The following is a 17,496-nucleotide window of genomic DNA, read 5'->3' on the forward strand; positions in this document are numbered from 1 at the left end:
GTCCATTGTTTGCATTTTCTCTTCAGACAAATACTGTCCACCTCTAAAGCATTTATTTCAACACCACTAAACCTAAAAAAAATTAAGCATTTGAGAAGACTCAATTATGTTGGATTCACACCAAAATGCTAGGGCTGTGAATGGTGGGAAAGTTTACACTAAATTGCAACTTGTCCTATCTCAAAATAAATCTATGGTGAGAAAAACCTCCAATCTCTAATCAGCTTTGGATGTGAATCAGAACTCTATTTCAGGGTCAGATCTATTTAGACTGTCTGCTTCAGTAGTTACATTAGCTAAAACCAACTACAATTTACAAAGTTCTACAGTGAAGCAGCATGTGAACACAGATTCTTTTATTTTTAATGCAGTGCAACCCAATTCGCAGAGAATACAATCTATTTTTAATGAGAGTCTGGCTTTTACCCAATCCTACACCAGGATTCACTGAAGCATGAAGAACTAGCCCCAGTGAACTGTGTTGATGGGTCTCTGGATTAGAAAGGCAGGTTCTTCAGCCTACAAACACTTACTTTAACCCTTTATCGTTAATTTTTTCATCTGGGAACACACACAGTTTTTAAGAACTGTATCAGATGTAGAAAATGGGAATGATGCAGTCTGGGCCACCCCATGCACGAGAAGCTCGCGGGCCTTCCTCTTACAGTTCTTGCAAGAAGGTAACTGGGTGGAAATTGGAACCAATCAAAAAATTGTTTATGGGGATGGAAAGGTTCACCCAAGTATGATACCATTCTCCAAAACCAGTGTGTGCCACATAAAAGCTAGATGGATGATGGGATAAAGAAAAAAGTAAATAAAACTATTAGGAGGAAAAATTAGAAAACTGTGGTTACAGTAAATCAAGTAACATGAGAAGTGTTTAAGTTCTCTTAAAAGTTACCTAATAGTTCTCTAGAGCCAGTGCTCACCAGCACCACAGAAGGGGTAAGGGAGTGATCAGAATCCCACGTTTTGGTCACACTCACTGTGGTGCTGAAGTGCTACATTATTCAGGAAGAGTCATGGGTGAGGAAACAAGTGGGCACGGGAACTGAACAGAACAATTTTGTGACCATGCTTTAAAATGTGTGAAGCTTTAGACTGAGCTACATGAAGCACACCCTAGAAAGCTGGATAATGTGATATACAGGACAGAAGCTACAGACGAGCTGTAGCGAGGGAACTGAAAAAGGAGAGCGCTAAGGTATAAACTAGGGTAGATCAAGCAGGAGATTATGATCAACAGTAGCCAACCTTCCAGGCTCCCTTCTCCTCCTCCCTGGTTTAGGAAAATCACAGAAGCCCCATTCTTGGGATTCTTTCTGAATACAGATTCAAAGGGCTCTGCTCAGATTCTCTCTTTTGAGCTTGCAATAGTGGGTTCCTACGTCTCAAGATAAAAATAATCTATTGCCTGTATTAGCCAAATTCATTTCCTAATTGAAAAACCTTCCATCACTGATTTAGATTGAGACAGCTAAAAAAAAAAATTTACAAGAAAAAAAATGTGTGAAAAATGCTTACAAGAGAAATGCCTTTCTAAATTAAAATTGTGAAAGCTCTGGACATTTGTGTTGTATCGTTCAGGAAACCTGGGCATATAATCACTGTTACTTGTGGGATCAGGATCTTGGCAGGCCAAGGACAAACCAGTAACTTAAACCCAGCTGTTTCACACACCTGCAATGAGGAGACTGGAATGAACTCCCACGGTGCAAATAACACCTCACAGCCAGGAAGCAACCTTATAACCAGAGTCATAGTCTGAACCCAGATTGCTTTTTATCGCCCCAAAACACTGTAACTAGTTCAAGAACTAAGAATATCCTGACAGTTAACGTTTTATGCTGCATTGTTGTCTTTGTTACAAGACATTTTTGTTCTGGGAAATAATTCCCATCCCTATAGAAGACAACATTCTTGTGTGAGAAGCTGAACAGAAAAATGTTAAAATAAATACATTTTTCTGCCTACTATACTGCTAAAGTACTCAAAAATAAGCTGCTCTCTTTCAGGAGCATTACTTGTATAAATGACAGAAATATTTAATCTTCTACTTTTGGATCACTTTAATAGCTGAACAGTTCTTATATGAAGCAGTGTCAGGGAAGTTAGTGAAGCCCCCCCAAAACCCACCACCATTCCTATTCCATGTTTTAACATGTGGTGTTTAGGACTATGAAAAGGGAGGCAATAATGAATCGTTTTAATGCATGGTCGGTCAGTAGAATATAGAGACTAGAGTATAAAGCATCTGATTTTGGCTAGAGAAAGGAGAAAAAGAAAGTCACCAGGCATGGTTCTGACTTACCTATCGGGATTGTCAGCAGCACAGACAGAATCAATTAGTCCTACATCGAGCGTACCCTATAAACAAATATCCAACCAGAAAAGGAGGAAGACATTTACTATTACGTTACTCACAGTACTCTTCTCAGAGACAGGTGACAGGAGCAGCAGCTTTGATCAAGCAGAATGAACTGCAGCTTTGGGCATCAGTTTCTCTTAACCATTAGAACTGCAGAGGGGAAAACTAAAGGACCCAGATAAACAGATCCAGTAAAAGATTATCTCTAGCTAAGCTGGGGGCAGCTCAAAAACTGCTCTTATTTTTCGATGCTTCCAAACCTGCTTGAACTTTTCACCTAAAAGTGCCATCCCAATATAAATGGCATCTGCTCAGAACAAACTTCTGAAGCCATTAAGCAGGAGTTTTTATTTCCCTTTGCTTGGCATTAGGTTCCAAATGTATCCCATTTATTCCCAGTGTATGTTGTACAGAATGATAAATGCAGAACCAGAGAAATCTCAGAATTTTCAACTCTTGGGTTTTTACTTTACTCATTAACTGTACCTTTGCAAAACTTGAAACTCAAGCGTACACTGTGGTGTGATAAGGAACTGGACGAGAAAAAAACACCCCCCAAAACACCACTCATTTTTCATCAAGGTGAATGATGGGAGAGGAAGCAGAAGTCACTCTCTTCTTGTACAGCTACATGGAGCCTCTAGCCAGTGTCACAGCTACATCTGCATTTAAGGAGGCCTAGGTTGCGACTCAGAAGCTGTGGCCACCACAGTGCCCATTTTCTGAAAATATTTTCTTTGAAAAGTTCTTCAGTTTTAGACTTACCACAGCATTCTGTGGATTTGCCTGCTCATCATGCATCTCTCGGATCTCTTGCTCTGTGGACGCATGGACTTGACTCAGTACACTAAACCACTGGCTGTGGAGAGAAAGGCAGCAGTGTAAGTAAAACGTTGCTTCTGCACAAGCCTTCTGTATCCTTTGCTCTGCAGAGATCTAGCAGGTTCTGCAGGTTTCTGAAATTGCTTAAGATTCCTTCTGTCAACACACATAAAAGCAGCAAGGCTTTACGTCAGTGCAAGTAATACTGGGTACAAGCAAGCCCCCCACATCTCCCATCCAAGCTCACGTCATACCCTTCTTCCTGAAGACAAATACCTCGTAAAAAGTGGGATCCCTGAAAAACTGGCAGTAAGCACACTGAAACATCTGAGTGCTTAGAGTTTGTAACACATTCCACCTATTTCATCTGGAAAAAAATACATTAGTAGCTACACACAAAGCCTTTAAGGGGAAACTCAACCTTCAGATTATAAATTCTGCTGCACTGATAGCGTGACTGGTAATAGTTTCTTACAGTGATACTTCTGCAAAGACCGTCCAGGCCCATCAAGTCCTCTGTAGAAGCACAACTGGGGGGGGGGGGGGGGGGGGAGAATAAAAACCCCAAGCAAATACCTCTACATTTTTTGTTCCCTATGGAGCATTGGAAAATCCAGCTGCTGGAAGGACCAGTAAAGTTGAGCCAGCGCCAATTTGTGCCACTCCTGTGGCCTCGTATACATCCACAACAGAAAACTGGCAGAGAGGTTTCCAGTACTTCGGCCCCTAGTGCTGAGCAGCAGTCACAGGAGGATTTAATTCCAACCACACCTTCTGCTTCTGGGAAACCTCTTCCCTCCTGGCACTTGCACATGATAAAGCTCAACTGCTCTAAGCAATCCCACTGAAATCGAGGGCAGAGCTTGGCCTGTTGGGCAGGTTCCTGAATGCCATTCTTTGAGATAGGAATTTGCCATTCTAATGAAAACCACCTGGGGCCAAGTTTTCAAAGGGCTCAAAAGCCCAGCCTTTAAAACAGACTCCTCGCTCTTCTCCAGAGGCTCGTCCACCACCACCAGGTTGAGGAAACAAATGCAAAACTACTGGATTTAAATATAAAGCTATCTTTTCTGCAATTGCTTGTAGTCACAGAATTTATGCGTAGGACCCTGACGTGCTGCCTCCTTAACTCCAGCATTCAGAAGCCAACTGTTCCCCATAACACAGCTATCTGGAAACCGAACTGCCAAAATAGCTTGAGAAAAACTGTGTAGTCTGTCGAACAGTACCATCACTGCCATATCCTAAATCCTTTCCAACAGCTTATGCTTTCATTAGAAACAATGCAAGGCATGAAGAAAAACAAAGATTTAGAGGGCCTGACGATAAAGAAGATAAGAACATACTGAGTTCTGATTCTTTTGTTAAGACTCAGATACCCACAGAGAGGTTGTGCTTAACACTTTACTTTGCTGGATGTAAGACAAGGTCACTGAAAACCCCTCGAAATGAGGGAAGGGTCACCTAGAGAGAAGGAACCATCAGCTGAAGCAAACTAAACCCCACCTACCAAAAAATTCCCACAAATTAAATTCAGCCTTCCTTTTTGGACTCAGGAATTGCAAATGTATTTAAATGTCAATCTTCTATTTAAAAACAACAAAAAAAGACTTTATAGCACTGTATGCACATTTAGTAATACTTTCTTATTGGATTTGAAAGAACAATTCAGAGTTTTCATGATTTCATGTAATCTTTGTGTAAACAATGAGAAAAATTAATCACGGCACTTTGCAAAAGACAAAGGCAGATTTTACTCTCCTTTTGCTTTCCTCCCTCTCGGGACCTCCTTTGTCTTTCAGCTGAGTCCCAGAACCCAAGAATAGGGAAAAAGACAGACTAGGGGTTTGAAAGGAATAAACCCTCAGCAACGGCTGCCCACTGAAGCATTACTTCTTTCCTCAAATACACTTCCACAATCAAAATAGTAATTCCTCTTTTGGGGTGGGGGGGTGGTGTGTCAGGTTTCTCTTGTATTTTCCCTTCATTTATATCTAGCCCGTGTACAAAATATTTTTTTCAATAGCAGATCCAGAACCAACACAGTCCAGTAATTTTGTTCTTCACTTTGAACACTGCCAAACATGAACGAGGCTTTGACCGAAGCCTATCTGCAAATCCTTACACATCTCCCTCATTAAAGTCTCCTGGGATGACTGAGAAAAAAGAAACATGAAATACACTGGTAAAAAGTAATTTAATCTGGATGGTATGTTATGTGTACTATACACAACAATAGCCTATAGTGTCTCCTCATCCATGTTTACGAAAAAAATGAGAGAGATGCACGACAACAGACAAGTCTTTATGCTGAAAATTTCTTACTGGTCCCTAGGGCACATACACAAGTCTAATAGAAGAGACTTTAGTTAAGCCTTCATTTTAAAATATACTACCATCACACAAGAATCTTAACAATAACTGCTGGAAAGCTCATAACTTATTTCAAGGGTAATTTTAAGGATGCCTAAAATATGAGGAATGATTCTGCATTGTAAGCATTGCTAAATTTATATTCGGGGTCCTGTGATATAGGAAGGTATTATACCTTTAAAAAGAACAGAATACAAAGCAACTTTCAAGGCTTCAGAGCAAAATAGCTCAAGTGATGTTGACACAGGCATCCTGTATTCTGGCCTTGGGGCAGCAAGGCAGTGGGTAATAAGCTTTGATTACTAAGTTCACTTTATTTAAAACTTGACTTTTATGGGCAAGCATATTATTATCTCATATGAACTGCAGTGTGGGGATTTTTTTATTTTTTTAAAAGGATGTACTACAACTGATCTGACAGGTCAAGCTTGCTCCTCACCTACCAGCCTCCCTCTACAGTTTGATATGGATCTTTTAGCAACAAAAGGAAGACCCTTTTTAAATCAGCAGAAAGGGAAAGACTCTCTTGCACGCCCTTCTTATTCACAAACACGCTTTCACCCCAAAATCCAATGACCACATTGCAACTTTTATCTGAAAAAATTTTAGGCTCTGCTTAGGCAAACAGACCCCAACCCTAAAGAACAGTACTTTATTTCAGGCAGATTACAGGGTCTTATATATTGATTTAATCTATGCAGCTAAACACAGCAGGGTAATGCACAAGACAAGCATCAATGGCTGATGACTGCCTCTCTACAGACATACTGTATTTCAGAAAGTTGCTAGCAATAAATGGGTAACAGCCAAATTCCAGGCATATTTTCATTGGCAGTCTGACTCTTCCCAGTAATGTTCTGCCACAAGATTTTCTTCTCAGCAGGCCTTTTGAAAAAGTGCTAAATGCAACATGTTTAACACAGCTTGAATATTTTGTGACAGTGGGCAAACAAATTCATGACAAACACGAGTCAGAATGGCATAGAGGTTAAAAAGGAGGAGGAAAAAAAAAGAAAAAGGCCTGATGATTTTCATACCTTGCATCCTCAGGAGACTCAGCAATTAAGTGGTAGGTCCTATCACCCATTATTAGATCAATACCGTTTTCTTTGCCTGTATTATCAACAATCTCTCTGAAAAGAAGAAAACGCCAAGATTGAGCATTAGAGATTGTCAACATTTTGAAAATTCTCTTCTGCTGAGAAGTTCACAAACTACTGATACTTAAAATAACAGCAGTCAGCCTTAATCAGGTTCATTTGCAAGACTCACAATGTGATTTATCAGACAGTATTAATTCACCAAACTATAGTTGTAGTTTCTGCCTATACGGTACAAATATTCAAACTATTATGAATGTCACTATACCAAGTTGACTATCCTGTTATTAACAAAAACTAAAGAAAAAGCATTATCAAACCTCAAGAGAGGCAACGATAACTGAGTTGAGAAATGGATATATTTCTGAACTGACTGCATACCCAAGTAATTTTTGGAGTGGTAAAAAGAAAGCTCTTGGAAGATTAAAAACAAAAAGCAAACAAAACCTGGTTTAGTGATTCTGTGTGGTTGTGAGTCAGCATAAAGACAATTCCAAACATGGCTTCCAGAGAAAGCCGAGTACTCATCTGCTGAAAAATTACATCTTTCTAATTTGTTGTTTGGACATCTAAGTATCAATATATTAAACAATCATGAACCACAAAGCACAAGATTTTTAAGGAGTAATTTAAGTATTACATCAGGTTTTCCTGAAGCTTAAGAAATCAACTTGATTTCCTTTCTGCTGTTTTACTGTATTTGTCTGAGGCTTATTATTTCCTTAACTAGCTATACTTATCAGCTATACCATTCTCATAAATCTCTACCCTATAAAAAATATATGCAAGCTCTGCTTATCAGACTCATGAGGACAACTTACCTGCTATTAAACAAAAAGCTATAATTCTGTACTGTTTTCTTTAATTTGGTTTCCTTCCCTCCCAATAACAGTGTCCAACAGAATACCCCCCTTTTCTGTGTTTTAAGTGAATCAGCCTAAGATTTATTTAATTTGAACGGGGTCCCTAATACGGAGTGGTGAAATACGTAAGTCACATGATATGTTAGGAATGCACTCAGTGAATATTAGTTACCTAGAAAAGCTATTGCTTATTTCTCATGACATACAGCTCTTTAATACAAGTACCCTTTCTTTTAGCTACTTTATACACAAATAATCATTGATTGAACCTAAAGTTCAAGTTAGGTTCAACAACCTTTACCTGACAATTTTAAAGGTACATTCAGCAAAGAACTTCTATAGGGCACAGTCAATGAAACAATGTGGTGACAACAAAAAAAGGATTAAACATATTAGAAAAATACGCTAAATAAATGCTGTGGGTACATGAGACAGAGTCAAATTCAGTTTCCACCAAAAAAAAATTGTGGTAGGAACTTCAGTTTCAGAAATTCAGAGACTTACTTGACAGCCAGCAGCCCATTGGTTTTACAAGAGCAAGTCAGGATGCTCGCTGAAACCATTTACTTCGTCCTGCCTGAAATCAGGCTCAAGCCAGGACTTCCAAAGAAAAGATTAATCTAAGCTTTCAATTTAGTTTAAGTACTCTGTTAAATTAACAAAATAAAATGGATAGTTGCAGATTACAAGGAGCAGAGTGGAACCAAGTATTACAGCCATTTCTATTTTTCTCTACCTCGGAAGAAAGCTTATGTACACTTTTATACAGAAATGAGACTACCAATGTTAGCACACTCTAATTTTTAAATTAGATAATCCGTAAGTTCATAAAGCATACTGACTGTTTAGAAGGAAAAGTACCATCCCTCAGAAAACTTTTTTGATGCATGCTTCAGGAAGCATAGAATTTTAAGGCATAAGGAACTTTAGTTAGCAAGACATCAGTTATTAAGTTAGGTTTAGTAATTATTATTTTTTTAAATGAATATACACATTTTAAAGACTTTTCTACCACAACCACAATTATTTCAAACATGAAAAAAATCGTAAATGCATACAGAAGATACAGCTTTGACCCATGCTAACTTAAATATATTCAGGGCCTATTAATTCCACCCTCTTCATTCTAGGTTCGCCTGCAGCTACGGTCTTGGCAACGTGCCCCAAATTGCCTTGGGAATCGTTACAGACTAAGTAGGGCCTCTAGTCTGGGAGAAAGCATGGATGGGTTCATTATAGCAGCAGTTTTCTGAAGTATTTGGCGCTGGCTTAGCTCTGGAGCACTCTGTAGACTTAAGAGAGAGCCAAGTATGGACAACACTTGCTTTCAGTAACTTCATCGCACACACTCTCACGCTTGCAATTACACAATTTGAAGGCAGGGCACTCGACACCTTCCCAGACTAAGCCCCAAGAAGTCTCTAGGAGGAACTACGGCTAACAGATAAACCTACTTGGCTGTTCGGACATCAATGGCACCCTTTAGCTTTTCTTCACTGTCATTTTCGAAGTACATCAACCTGGACTGCCTGAGGACAAACCATCGTTTCTTCCAGTTCCTTCTGGAAAGCGTAGATGATCCACCCCCCTTTTTGTGAAGCCAACCCTGCTTAAGTGCTTCCTGCTTGGAACGAAACCACAGGAAGGTCTCATCTTTCAGGACACACCAGCGTCGCTTCCATGTGTTTATTAAGCCACCTGGCAAGACAGACAGATGTGGGTTTATATGCAGTTAAGACAAAAAATTATATTATAAAACAGAAGCTGTGACCAAACCAACGCTGGAAGATGCTGACCAACAATGCTGCAGTTAAACCGAGTCTCTGCTGTAAGCCATGAAACCAAAGATCTCATTTTTGCATATCCTTAAGGCCACCAATATTGTTGGCAATCTAAAGACCTTCAAATTACAAATTATAATAAATCTCTATTTAACAAAAACATATATGTTACATGTATATAATTATATATACTTATACATAGCATATATATAATAAATAATAAATTATTTAGAAGTCTTACCACATATGAGAATCAGATCTTTAACACTGTTTTCAATGTATCTCAGTGATAATCTAAGAAAAGTTTAGTGTTAAACTCCTTCCTTTCTCCAGGTTATTAAGAGGTAACAATATTCAAGTCAAAATGACAAAACCTGAAAAAGCTATACTCGGAGTAGGAACTATACCAGTGTGAGCCCAGTCACACCAAAGTGTGACTACACGGTAGATGATACACCTTGCACTCTAGTTACATCACAGTCATAAAAACCTTAACCAACCCAAGATACTCCTGTCATTCCACAAAAAATTACTGCTATGTCAGAAAGTAAATGCCATGCTAGTGATGACCGTGTTATTTTTCACACAAAGATAGCTGTGAGCACATTCATCACTGTTCCTATTCCAGAAAAATTAGTTATGCTAGTGATGGGTATCACACAAGGATCCATCTAGATTATTATTTACTATCAATCATTAGAAGATAAACCCAAGAATCTTAACCAGAGAACTCCTGTGTATATTCTTTCAGTCTCTCATCCCCCTTTGCTACACATATCCTTGTGTCTTTTGGATCTGTCCTGGTTTCAGCTGGGATAGAGTTAATTTTCTTTCTAGTAGCTGGTATAGTGTTATGTTTTGGATTCAGTATGAGAAGAATGTTGCTAACACACTGATGTTTTCAGTTGTTGCTAAGTAAAATTTAGACCAAGGCAAGGATTTTTCAGCTTCTGATGCCCAGCCAGCAAGAAGGCTGGAGGGGCACAAGAATTTGGGAGGGGACACAGCCAGGACAGCTGACCCCAACTGGCCAAAGGGGTATTCCAGACCATGGGATGTCATACCCAGTATATAAACAGGGGGAGTTGGCCTGGGGGTAGGATCACTGCTCAGGAACTAACTGGGCATCGGTCGGCAAATTATGAGCAATTGCATTGTGCATCACTTATTTTGTATATTCTAATCCTTTTATTATTGTAATTTTATTATGATGATTATTATTATTGTCTTCCTTTCTGTCCTATTAAACTGTCTTTATCTCAACCCATGAGTTTCACTTCTTTTTTTCGATTCTCTCCCCCATCCCACTGGGTGTGGGGGGAGCAAGCGAGCGGCTGTGTGGTGCTTAGTTGCCGGCTGGGGTTAAACCATGACAGGATCCAAAATTAAAGTCGACTGAGGTCAGTAAAACTGGTCTGCAATGTAGAATGCTGTTTATGTTACAATGTTTTAGGAGCAGGAACCAGCTTTCCTCAAAATCTGGTACAATTTGACTTTGTGAGTTATTTTGTTATATTTATACTGGATATTCTATTGTTTATGAGCCAGAAAAGACATAAAATGAAAGAGAGGCAGCCCAAAATGTTGATGTTTCTTTGCAGAGGGGAAAAACACTGCCAGATGTAAGCCACTGCAAGTAACTTAATTTGAGAGCAGCTCAAATTAAGTTAAGTTACTTTTCCATCATCCTTTGAAAAATAAGAAAATAGCTTAACTCTACAGCAATTGGAGTGCAAGGTATAATAAATATTTCTGGTTATTTTGTATATTTAGTGAATTTTGATTCACCCAGTACCTTTCATGTACAGAAAGCTGTGAAAGTAGGGCAGGCTGACGCAGCTATAAACTGAATCCCTCCGGTAGGAAAGTTCATCATCTGTATCAAACCTGGAGTCAAAATCTTCTTCACTGTCTTCAAACTACAGAAGAAAGGAAATAAAGGTGAAATGATCTCTCAGGAAGGAGTTTAGATAAAATTGGTTTAGGAGTCTTCAGCTAAAACACTTTATGATGTATTGAAGTACGTGATTCCTCATTTTTCATCCAGCTAACAAAGGAAGGAGTACATCGTAGTAAGTTCCAGCTTGAACTGTTTGATTACACACTAGCCCTCACGTCATGAAACAAATCTATGAAACAGCTTTGTAGCTGCTCAGGGAAGTTATCCCTTTGCAAGAGCGTGGCCAGGGTATGCTATGTCGTGCTACCTCCCTCCATCATCAGAGTGCTGTGGGTAACAGTTTAGAAAAGTCTTGAAAAAGAAACATATTCCCCATGCTGTGGTAATAGCTTTCCTCCACCCTCACCCCAAATAATCAGAATTTCTGTTCTGTATCTGACACACGTCCAGAGCCGTGCAACAGGAAGGAGGCCTCAATAGAGGCAGCTAAAAGTGTTTCCTCTTAGGGAAGACCTGGCAACTTACCCCAACGACTACGATGGCTCTTTGACTGGTTTTTATTACCTCAACTCTAATAGATATCTCAGTGTTAACATTTTCTTTCTAATAAGTCAGTGTTGCTGAAATACTTTTTCACTTTCCCAATCAGATTTCTCACAGAAGTATTCTGTGAGTGGTAGAGGAAATCATATTCTTCCAAAAAATATTCGTTGGGGTAAAGCCCACAGTATGCTCAGTAAACAGTACTGAAAAAGAGCTCCTCAGCAGGAGTGTCTGCCTCAGTAATTTTAACATTTGCCATCATGTGAAATTTACTCTCCAAGTAATCTCAGAATACACCTGGCATTTCAGGGACTTCTGCAAGCAGCTTATTCCTCCATACAGAACCTGTTTTTTCTGAAATCAATTCCCCACCGTGCCACCTGGTACCCCGACTCCAAACACACACACAGAGAAGAATTTTGCTTATGAATTGCATCCAAGGCCGTGCACTGAGCTCCTCACCAAATATCATGCAGTTCTGCGTTAAAACAGATAAAACCATATCCCTGCGTAAGCCTAGGACTGCGAGTGGCATCTGAGCTGCCTCTAACTCTAATGCACTCTCCCCAGTGGCATCTAGATGGCAACAGACAACTATATCCATAGGCAGCCTACGCAAATCAAACTACGCAACACAGACGTTTATAAGAACAGCTACAGTGACTCTACGGCTGCACAGTGGGGAAAAAAAATAATAAATCAGAAAGCACATATCAATTATTAGATAATAAAAACAATGATACTTACAGAAGACTGAGCTCCTTCAGAGCTGAACCGGTATGCTCCAGAGCTATTGTATGTCCCCACTGAGCATCGGTAGTCTGGCGACCACTGGCTACTGTGCGAATTAGAGAAGGTCACACTGCTACCAGAAGTAATAGCACCATCTTCATAATCGTCTTGGTCGTAATCATAGTCTCCATCGGGAGAAATAAGTTCCACAGAATTGGGGGGTCTACACGATACATTTTCTGGCATGCAGTATGTGGATTCACCGCTTGAAGAGTTGTGGAGACTGACTGTATCGTGGGCAGGAGGTATAAGCATGGTGTTGCTAGCAGCAGGAATTGTTGGCACCACAGTATCATTCATATAGGGATCCTCTTCTGAGGAATCATCGCTTGTTCTGATGCCACTGGTCCTTTGATCAGAATGGCCATGCTCACTTGGGTTGGGCGAATCCTTAAATGCATCATCATCGGCTTCAAAGCCCTCATCTACCTCCTCCTCAGGATAAGGCTGGCTGAAGTTAAAATTGGGCTTTTCACTGCAGGCATTTCCAGTCTGTTCAGTCAGCTCAGCAGGATACCCGTTGCCCACAGAGAGAGACTTCTCAATATTTCGGACACATTCATCAATCTCATCGAAGTTCAGAGATTCCAGGAACTCCTGGGCTGCTCGACACGCTTCGTCCTCGAGCCGCCGGAGTTCCTCGTCTCGAAGCTGCTGCAGCCTCTGTAATGAAGCCTCTGTCAAGGACAGCTCCTGCTGCTTCTTCACGCGCTGCAGGTCTTCAATTTCTTTTTCCAGACGCAGGATTTCTTCTACCTGCCTCCTTTCTTTCTGCTTCTCCACCTCTTGCTTCAGCTCTGCCTCCTTCTGGGCTTTCTGAATGGCGGCCAGTTCCTGCTTCTTTCTCTCTTCTTCAGCCTGCAATCAAAATAAAATGAAAAAAAAAAAATTATAATAAAGCACCTCAATGCAAGATTCCTTCTTTACATTTATTTATTTGTAAAGCACGATGCTCCCACTGTGCTGTTCATTTAAAAGGACCCTTATCCCTACATCACAAAGAAAAGAAAAGGAAAGAAAAAGAAAAATGAAAGCATGATTACATTTGCTCACAGATACTGGAAAGCTCAAGTACATGCAGAAAGTCCAATCTTTGCCAGAAATTAAATGAAGCATGAGGTGAAAGAAATTTCCATGCAAACAACTGTATCAAGTTTCCTTTGGCTTTATCTGCCAACTCCTGTAATAAGTCTAGTTTAAATGCCACAGATGCCTTTTATTTTTTTAATGGCTGGGTTGAGATAATCAAATAAACAGGATGGCTGAAAGCATTGAGAATATCATCTACCTGCTGGGCGAGACGCTCTGCTTCTTGCCTTTGTCTTTCCCTAAAAGTGAGGGAAGAAAAGAAGTTAGTAAACCAAGCTCAACATAAGCTCATCACATACCTTTGCTAGGGCAATAGCTCAACTTACAGAGATCATCTGCCACATGGAAAAGACAGCCAAAAATGAGGTCACCAAGGATATGTTTGTGAATATAAAACTACCATGATAGCGACATGCATCTTTTAGCAGAAGAAGCAAAGGTTTCCAAAGTCACTTGATCAAGAATAGCCTGAAATAAAGGCTATTCAGACTAAAACCTAATATGGCACAGACAGGAGAGTGATTTAAGACAGCATACTGCACCTTTCTTCCTCCTCTTTTCTTCTTTCCTCCTCCTGTCTCCGCTTCTCCTCTAGTCGCTCCCTGTAAACACGTCGAGCAAGTTGGCCTCGCCGCTGCTTCTGAAGGATTATGGCTGCTTTCTTCAGGCACAGGAACTTCTTCCTACCACTGAATGCTCTGTAGTTCTTCTGTATCACAACCACATAGTACAGAACCTTTCTATACCGCTTTCTGGGAGGAAAAAAAATAAAAGCCAATTTCTAAGGGAACAAGGAACTAACGAGCAGTCGCGAGAGGTCTTGCTGTGGTGACCTGCAGTAATGAGCCCGTGGTAGTAAACATATTATTTCTAGCTCTGCGATGGTTTCCCCATTCTCGTTCACATTCTCCTCCTTTTGTGAGGAAAGAGATTCTCTCATTTCTGTGACAGCGCTGTCTGTATCTTCATTAAGGAAATGCACACTACCTGTCTTATATGTTCTTATGCCCCTGACAAGGAGATGCTAAAAGGAGAGCTCTGTGTGTGTGCACGCATGCCAAGAAAGAATATACATAGATAAGTCACCCCACATCTCTGGAAAGAAAGATCATGAACAGCAGGATAGCTCTGTCATTAAACAAAGCAATATAGTTTTTAAGTAACATACTGGTCAGAATATAAGGACAGGACTAATATACACATGAAAAGAAATTACCTCATTATGCAAACAAGTTTCCTTAAACTGTCCTGAACTGATTTGTAGAAAAAGCAGAGAAATAAGCAGATGGGATGAGCAACTCCACCTAATACATAATGCATGAAGCCAGGTAAACAAGTGAAACATTAACCAGCTACCTAATGTCATGGTTCTTCAAGAACCAAACTAATTAGTTTTATTTGCCTTCTCTTTTCTTACCATGAGGAAGCAAAGATAAATCTGAATCTCAGCTGGTAACTTGGGGCAACCCCACCAGGTGCCATCCAGCTAGAGTTCCTACCACGGCTCTAATGCCATGATACAATTATATGGATACTGGCTGGCCTCCAAACTTCCATACTGTCCTATTCATTATATTAAAACAATTCCAACTCCATTTTGTTTTATTCATGGTTCTGGCAAAGATACCAGCTGGTACGTTCAAAAGCCACTCACAGGATTTGGATGCCTCGTCCCGAGGAAAAGTTAAGAATTGTGCTAAAAGGATTTAACTCCACGAAACCCCAGCCATTTATTCCAAAGCTTGATTATTAATATTCTCATCTAGTCACTTACCGGGCTGCATAACCTAAGATGTGCGCTCGGATAATCATTGCTGCCTTGGTGACTTCCACCTCTCGCTGTTTCTCCAACTTGTGTTCCAAGGACTCCCGGAGAAACACCTACACAAGAAAACTCCTGGCTTAACAACTTGCGGAGAGCATCATAAATGTAAGGACAGCCAGGGTGCTGCCAATGTCAGTCCGAGCAGCAAGCCTCAGCTTTGAATTCAGAGACAAACAACATTTCCTCAACAGAAAAGAAAAAAAACCAAAACGTATTCCTCTTAAACGAAAATATCTGCAGATGATCCTCTAACTTTGGATTTCAGTGAGAACAGCCTGATTACACTAATGGGAATTTTAGTTAGGAGCAGGGTTTTTCCAAAAGCAACACAATTACTGGATTCGTTAAACAGCCTTTCCCACCGAAGAGTAACACAGGCCAAAGAAGTTGTAGGACTTAGCATGAACATCCCGATTTGAGGGGCAGAAATACCACCCCGATAATTTAGCTGTTTCACAGTAACATCGAGCTCCACAACCCCTTAGAAGCGTCATGGCTTCAAATGACATTGCTATACGCCCGCAGAAGCAAGCAGAAACGAGAGCGGTTTCATATTCGGGTCGACTCAACCGTGTTTTCCTGCTGTCACACGGGGAGACAGCTGCCGGGGCCAGACACCCCCCCAGCCGTCCGCTCCCCCGAGCACTGACCCGGATCATTCGCCCGGACTACCGAGTGCCTCCGGCATTGACATCCATGGAGCTAACCCAGCTTAATTTGCCTTAAATGAATGAAACTGCTTCTCCAGCCAAGCAGAGGCACGGGGGATGCAGCTTCCCTCTTCCACCTGCCTTGACGCCTCTGCTCTTCACTCACCAAGCGGTGAGCTGTGTGCTGCCAGTGCTTTTTCCAGGTCTTCTCAACTTTTTCCCTTTTTGAAGGCTAAGGCTGCTGGTATCAGCTATAGGGAGCAACAGCCTGGCACGCTGCCGCTTAAGATACGAGCGGCTGGAAATATCCAGCTCAGTGATGCTTTGATTGAGACGGGATGAGAGCACGGCCACACACCACAACGCGGCGATGTGGAAAGCGCACGGACAGCGTGGGCTCTGCTACGGGAGGAGGGCTGCAAAGACATCTAAAAGCAGGAATGCTTCCTTGAAGTGTTTTGGGTTTTTTCTTGCTGTGGAAAAAAAATATTAAAGAAACCCCAAACCAACCAAAAAAGCCCCAACAGACTTTTGGGGGTGTTCAAGCAGAAAAAAAATGTAGGTTTTCCGTCTGTGTTTAGGGGAAAAAAGCCCATCATCAAAGCCAAACCAGCAGCACTCCTGAAGAGAGGCACAGTTGTGAGTTTTGAATGTAGCTAGAAAGGGACTACATTTTACCACAAATCACCCAGCACTAAGGAACATAAGAAGTCCCACAGAAAGTCTCAGAGTTCCAGTATCCAAGTTGTACTGGGCAGCTCTTTCTATATAAAGTTTTTACTCATGGAAACAGCCTTTTCTTTCACTCAGTGGGCAATCTTGCTTTGCTCTACACACACTGGCTTTAAAAACCCAACAAAATTCTGCTTCAGAAAGGCATTCAGCTACTTCCTGAACAAAAATGGATGTGAAGCACATGTTAAGCCCAGGCTAATGCCTTTTCCTGAGCAGGTGTGTTGCAGCTTGAGATGTAAAGGACAAGAAAAAAAAAAAAAAGAAAAAAAAAAATCACACTGAAGCTAAATCATCAATCGCAGTGTCATTATTACTCCTTTTAAATAACATGGGCAGGATAGTGCTTCATCCCATGTTCAGTCTGAAACCAATGCCCTCTTGTTCTCGTCTACAATAAGCTGTTTATGAAGACTCTCACAAATGTCGAGGCAGCTCCTGGGGGAGAATAAGCCCAGGCCCCAGTAAGGGGAAGTTAGAACAGCTGGTTAAAACAATTTCAGGTTCTAATAAATATATGTCCCTAAGATGCCAAAGCACTGTCCGGGGTCCGCGCATAAATACTGTTAATATACTACATCTGAAAGTATAATGGGAAGCACAGCCTAGCTCTGCGGCCAAATGTTATCACTGTACTACTTGTAGGCCATCGTCT

General features: G+C 40.7%; 1 protein-coding gene across 1 annotated transcript in view; it reads right to left on the reverse strand.

Annotated features, from left to right (window-relative positions):
• Window positions 1-17,496, reverse strand: part of MYO10 (myosin X) — a 166,652-nt gene that overhangs the window by 14,387 nt on the left and 134,769 nt on the right. The window contains exons 22-30 of the mRNA XM_069808895.1: window positions 15,409-15,515; window positions 14,177-14,386; window positions 13,834-13,873; window positions 12,501-13,403; window positions 11,106-11,229; window positions 8,984-9,227; window positions 6,604-6,699; window positions 3,137-3,230; window positions 2,315-2,370 (exon numbers count right to left, since the gene is read on the reverse strand). Coding sequence (XP_069664996.1) covers window positions 2,315-2,370; window positions 3,137-3,230; window positions 6,604-6,699; window positions 8,984-9,227; window positions 11,106-11,229; window positions 12,501-13,403; window positions 13,834-13,873; window positions 14,177-14,386; window positions 15,409-15,515 — 1,874 coding nt within the window. The remainder of the gene's footprint in view (window positions 1-2,314; window positions 2,371-3,136; window positions 3,231-6,603; window positions 6,700-8,983; window positions 9,228-11,105; window positions 11,230-12,500; window positions 13,404-13,833; window positions 13,874-14,176; window positions 14,387-15,408; window positions 15,516-17,496) is intronic.

This window comes from Haliaeetus albicilla, chromosome 21 (assembly GCF_947461875.1).
Source record: "Haliaeetus albicilla chromosome 21, bHalAlb1.1, whole genome shotgun sequence".
Lineage (NCBI taxonomy): Eukaryota > Metazoa > Chordata > Aves > Accipitriformes > Accipitridae > Haliaeetus > Haliaeetus albicilla.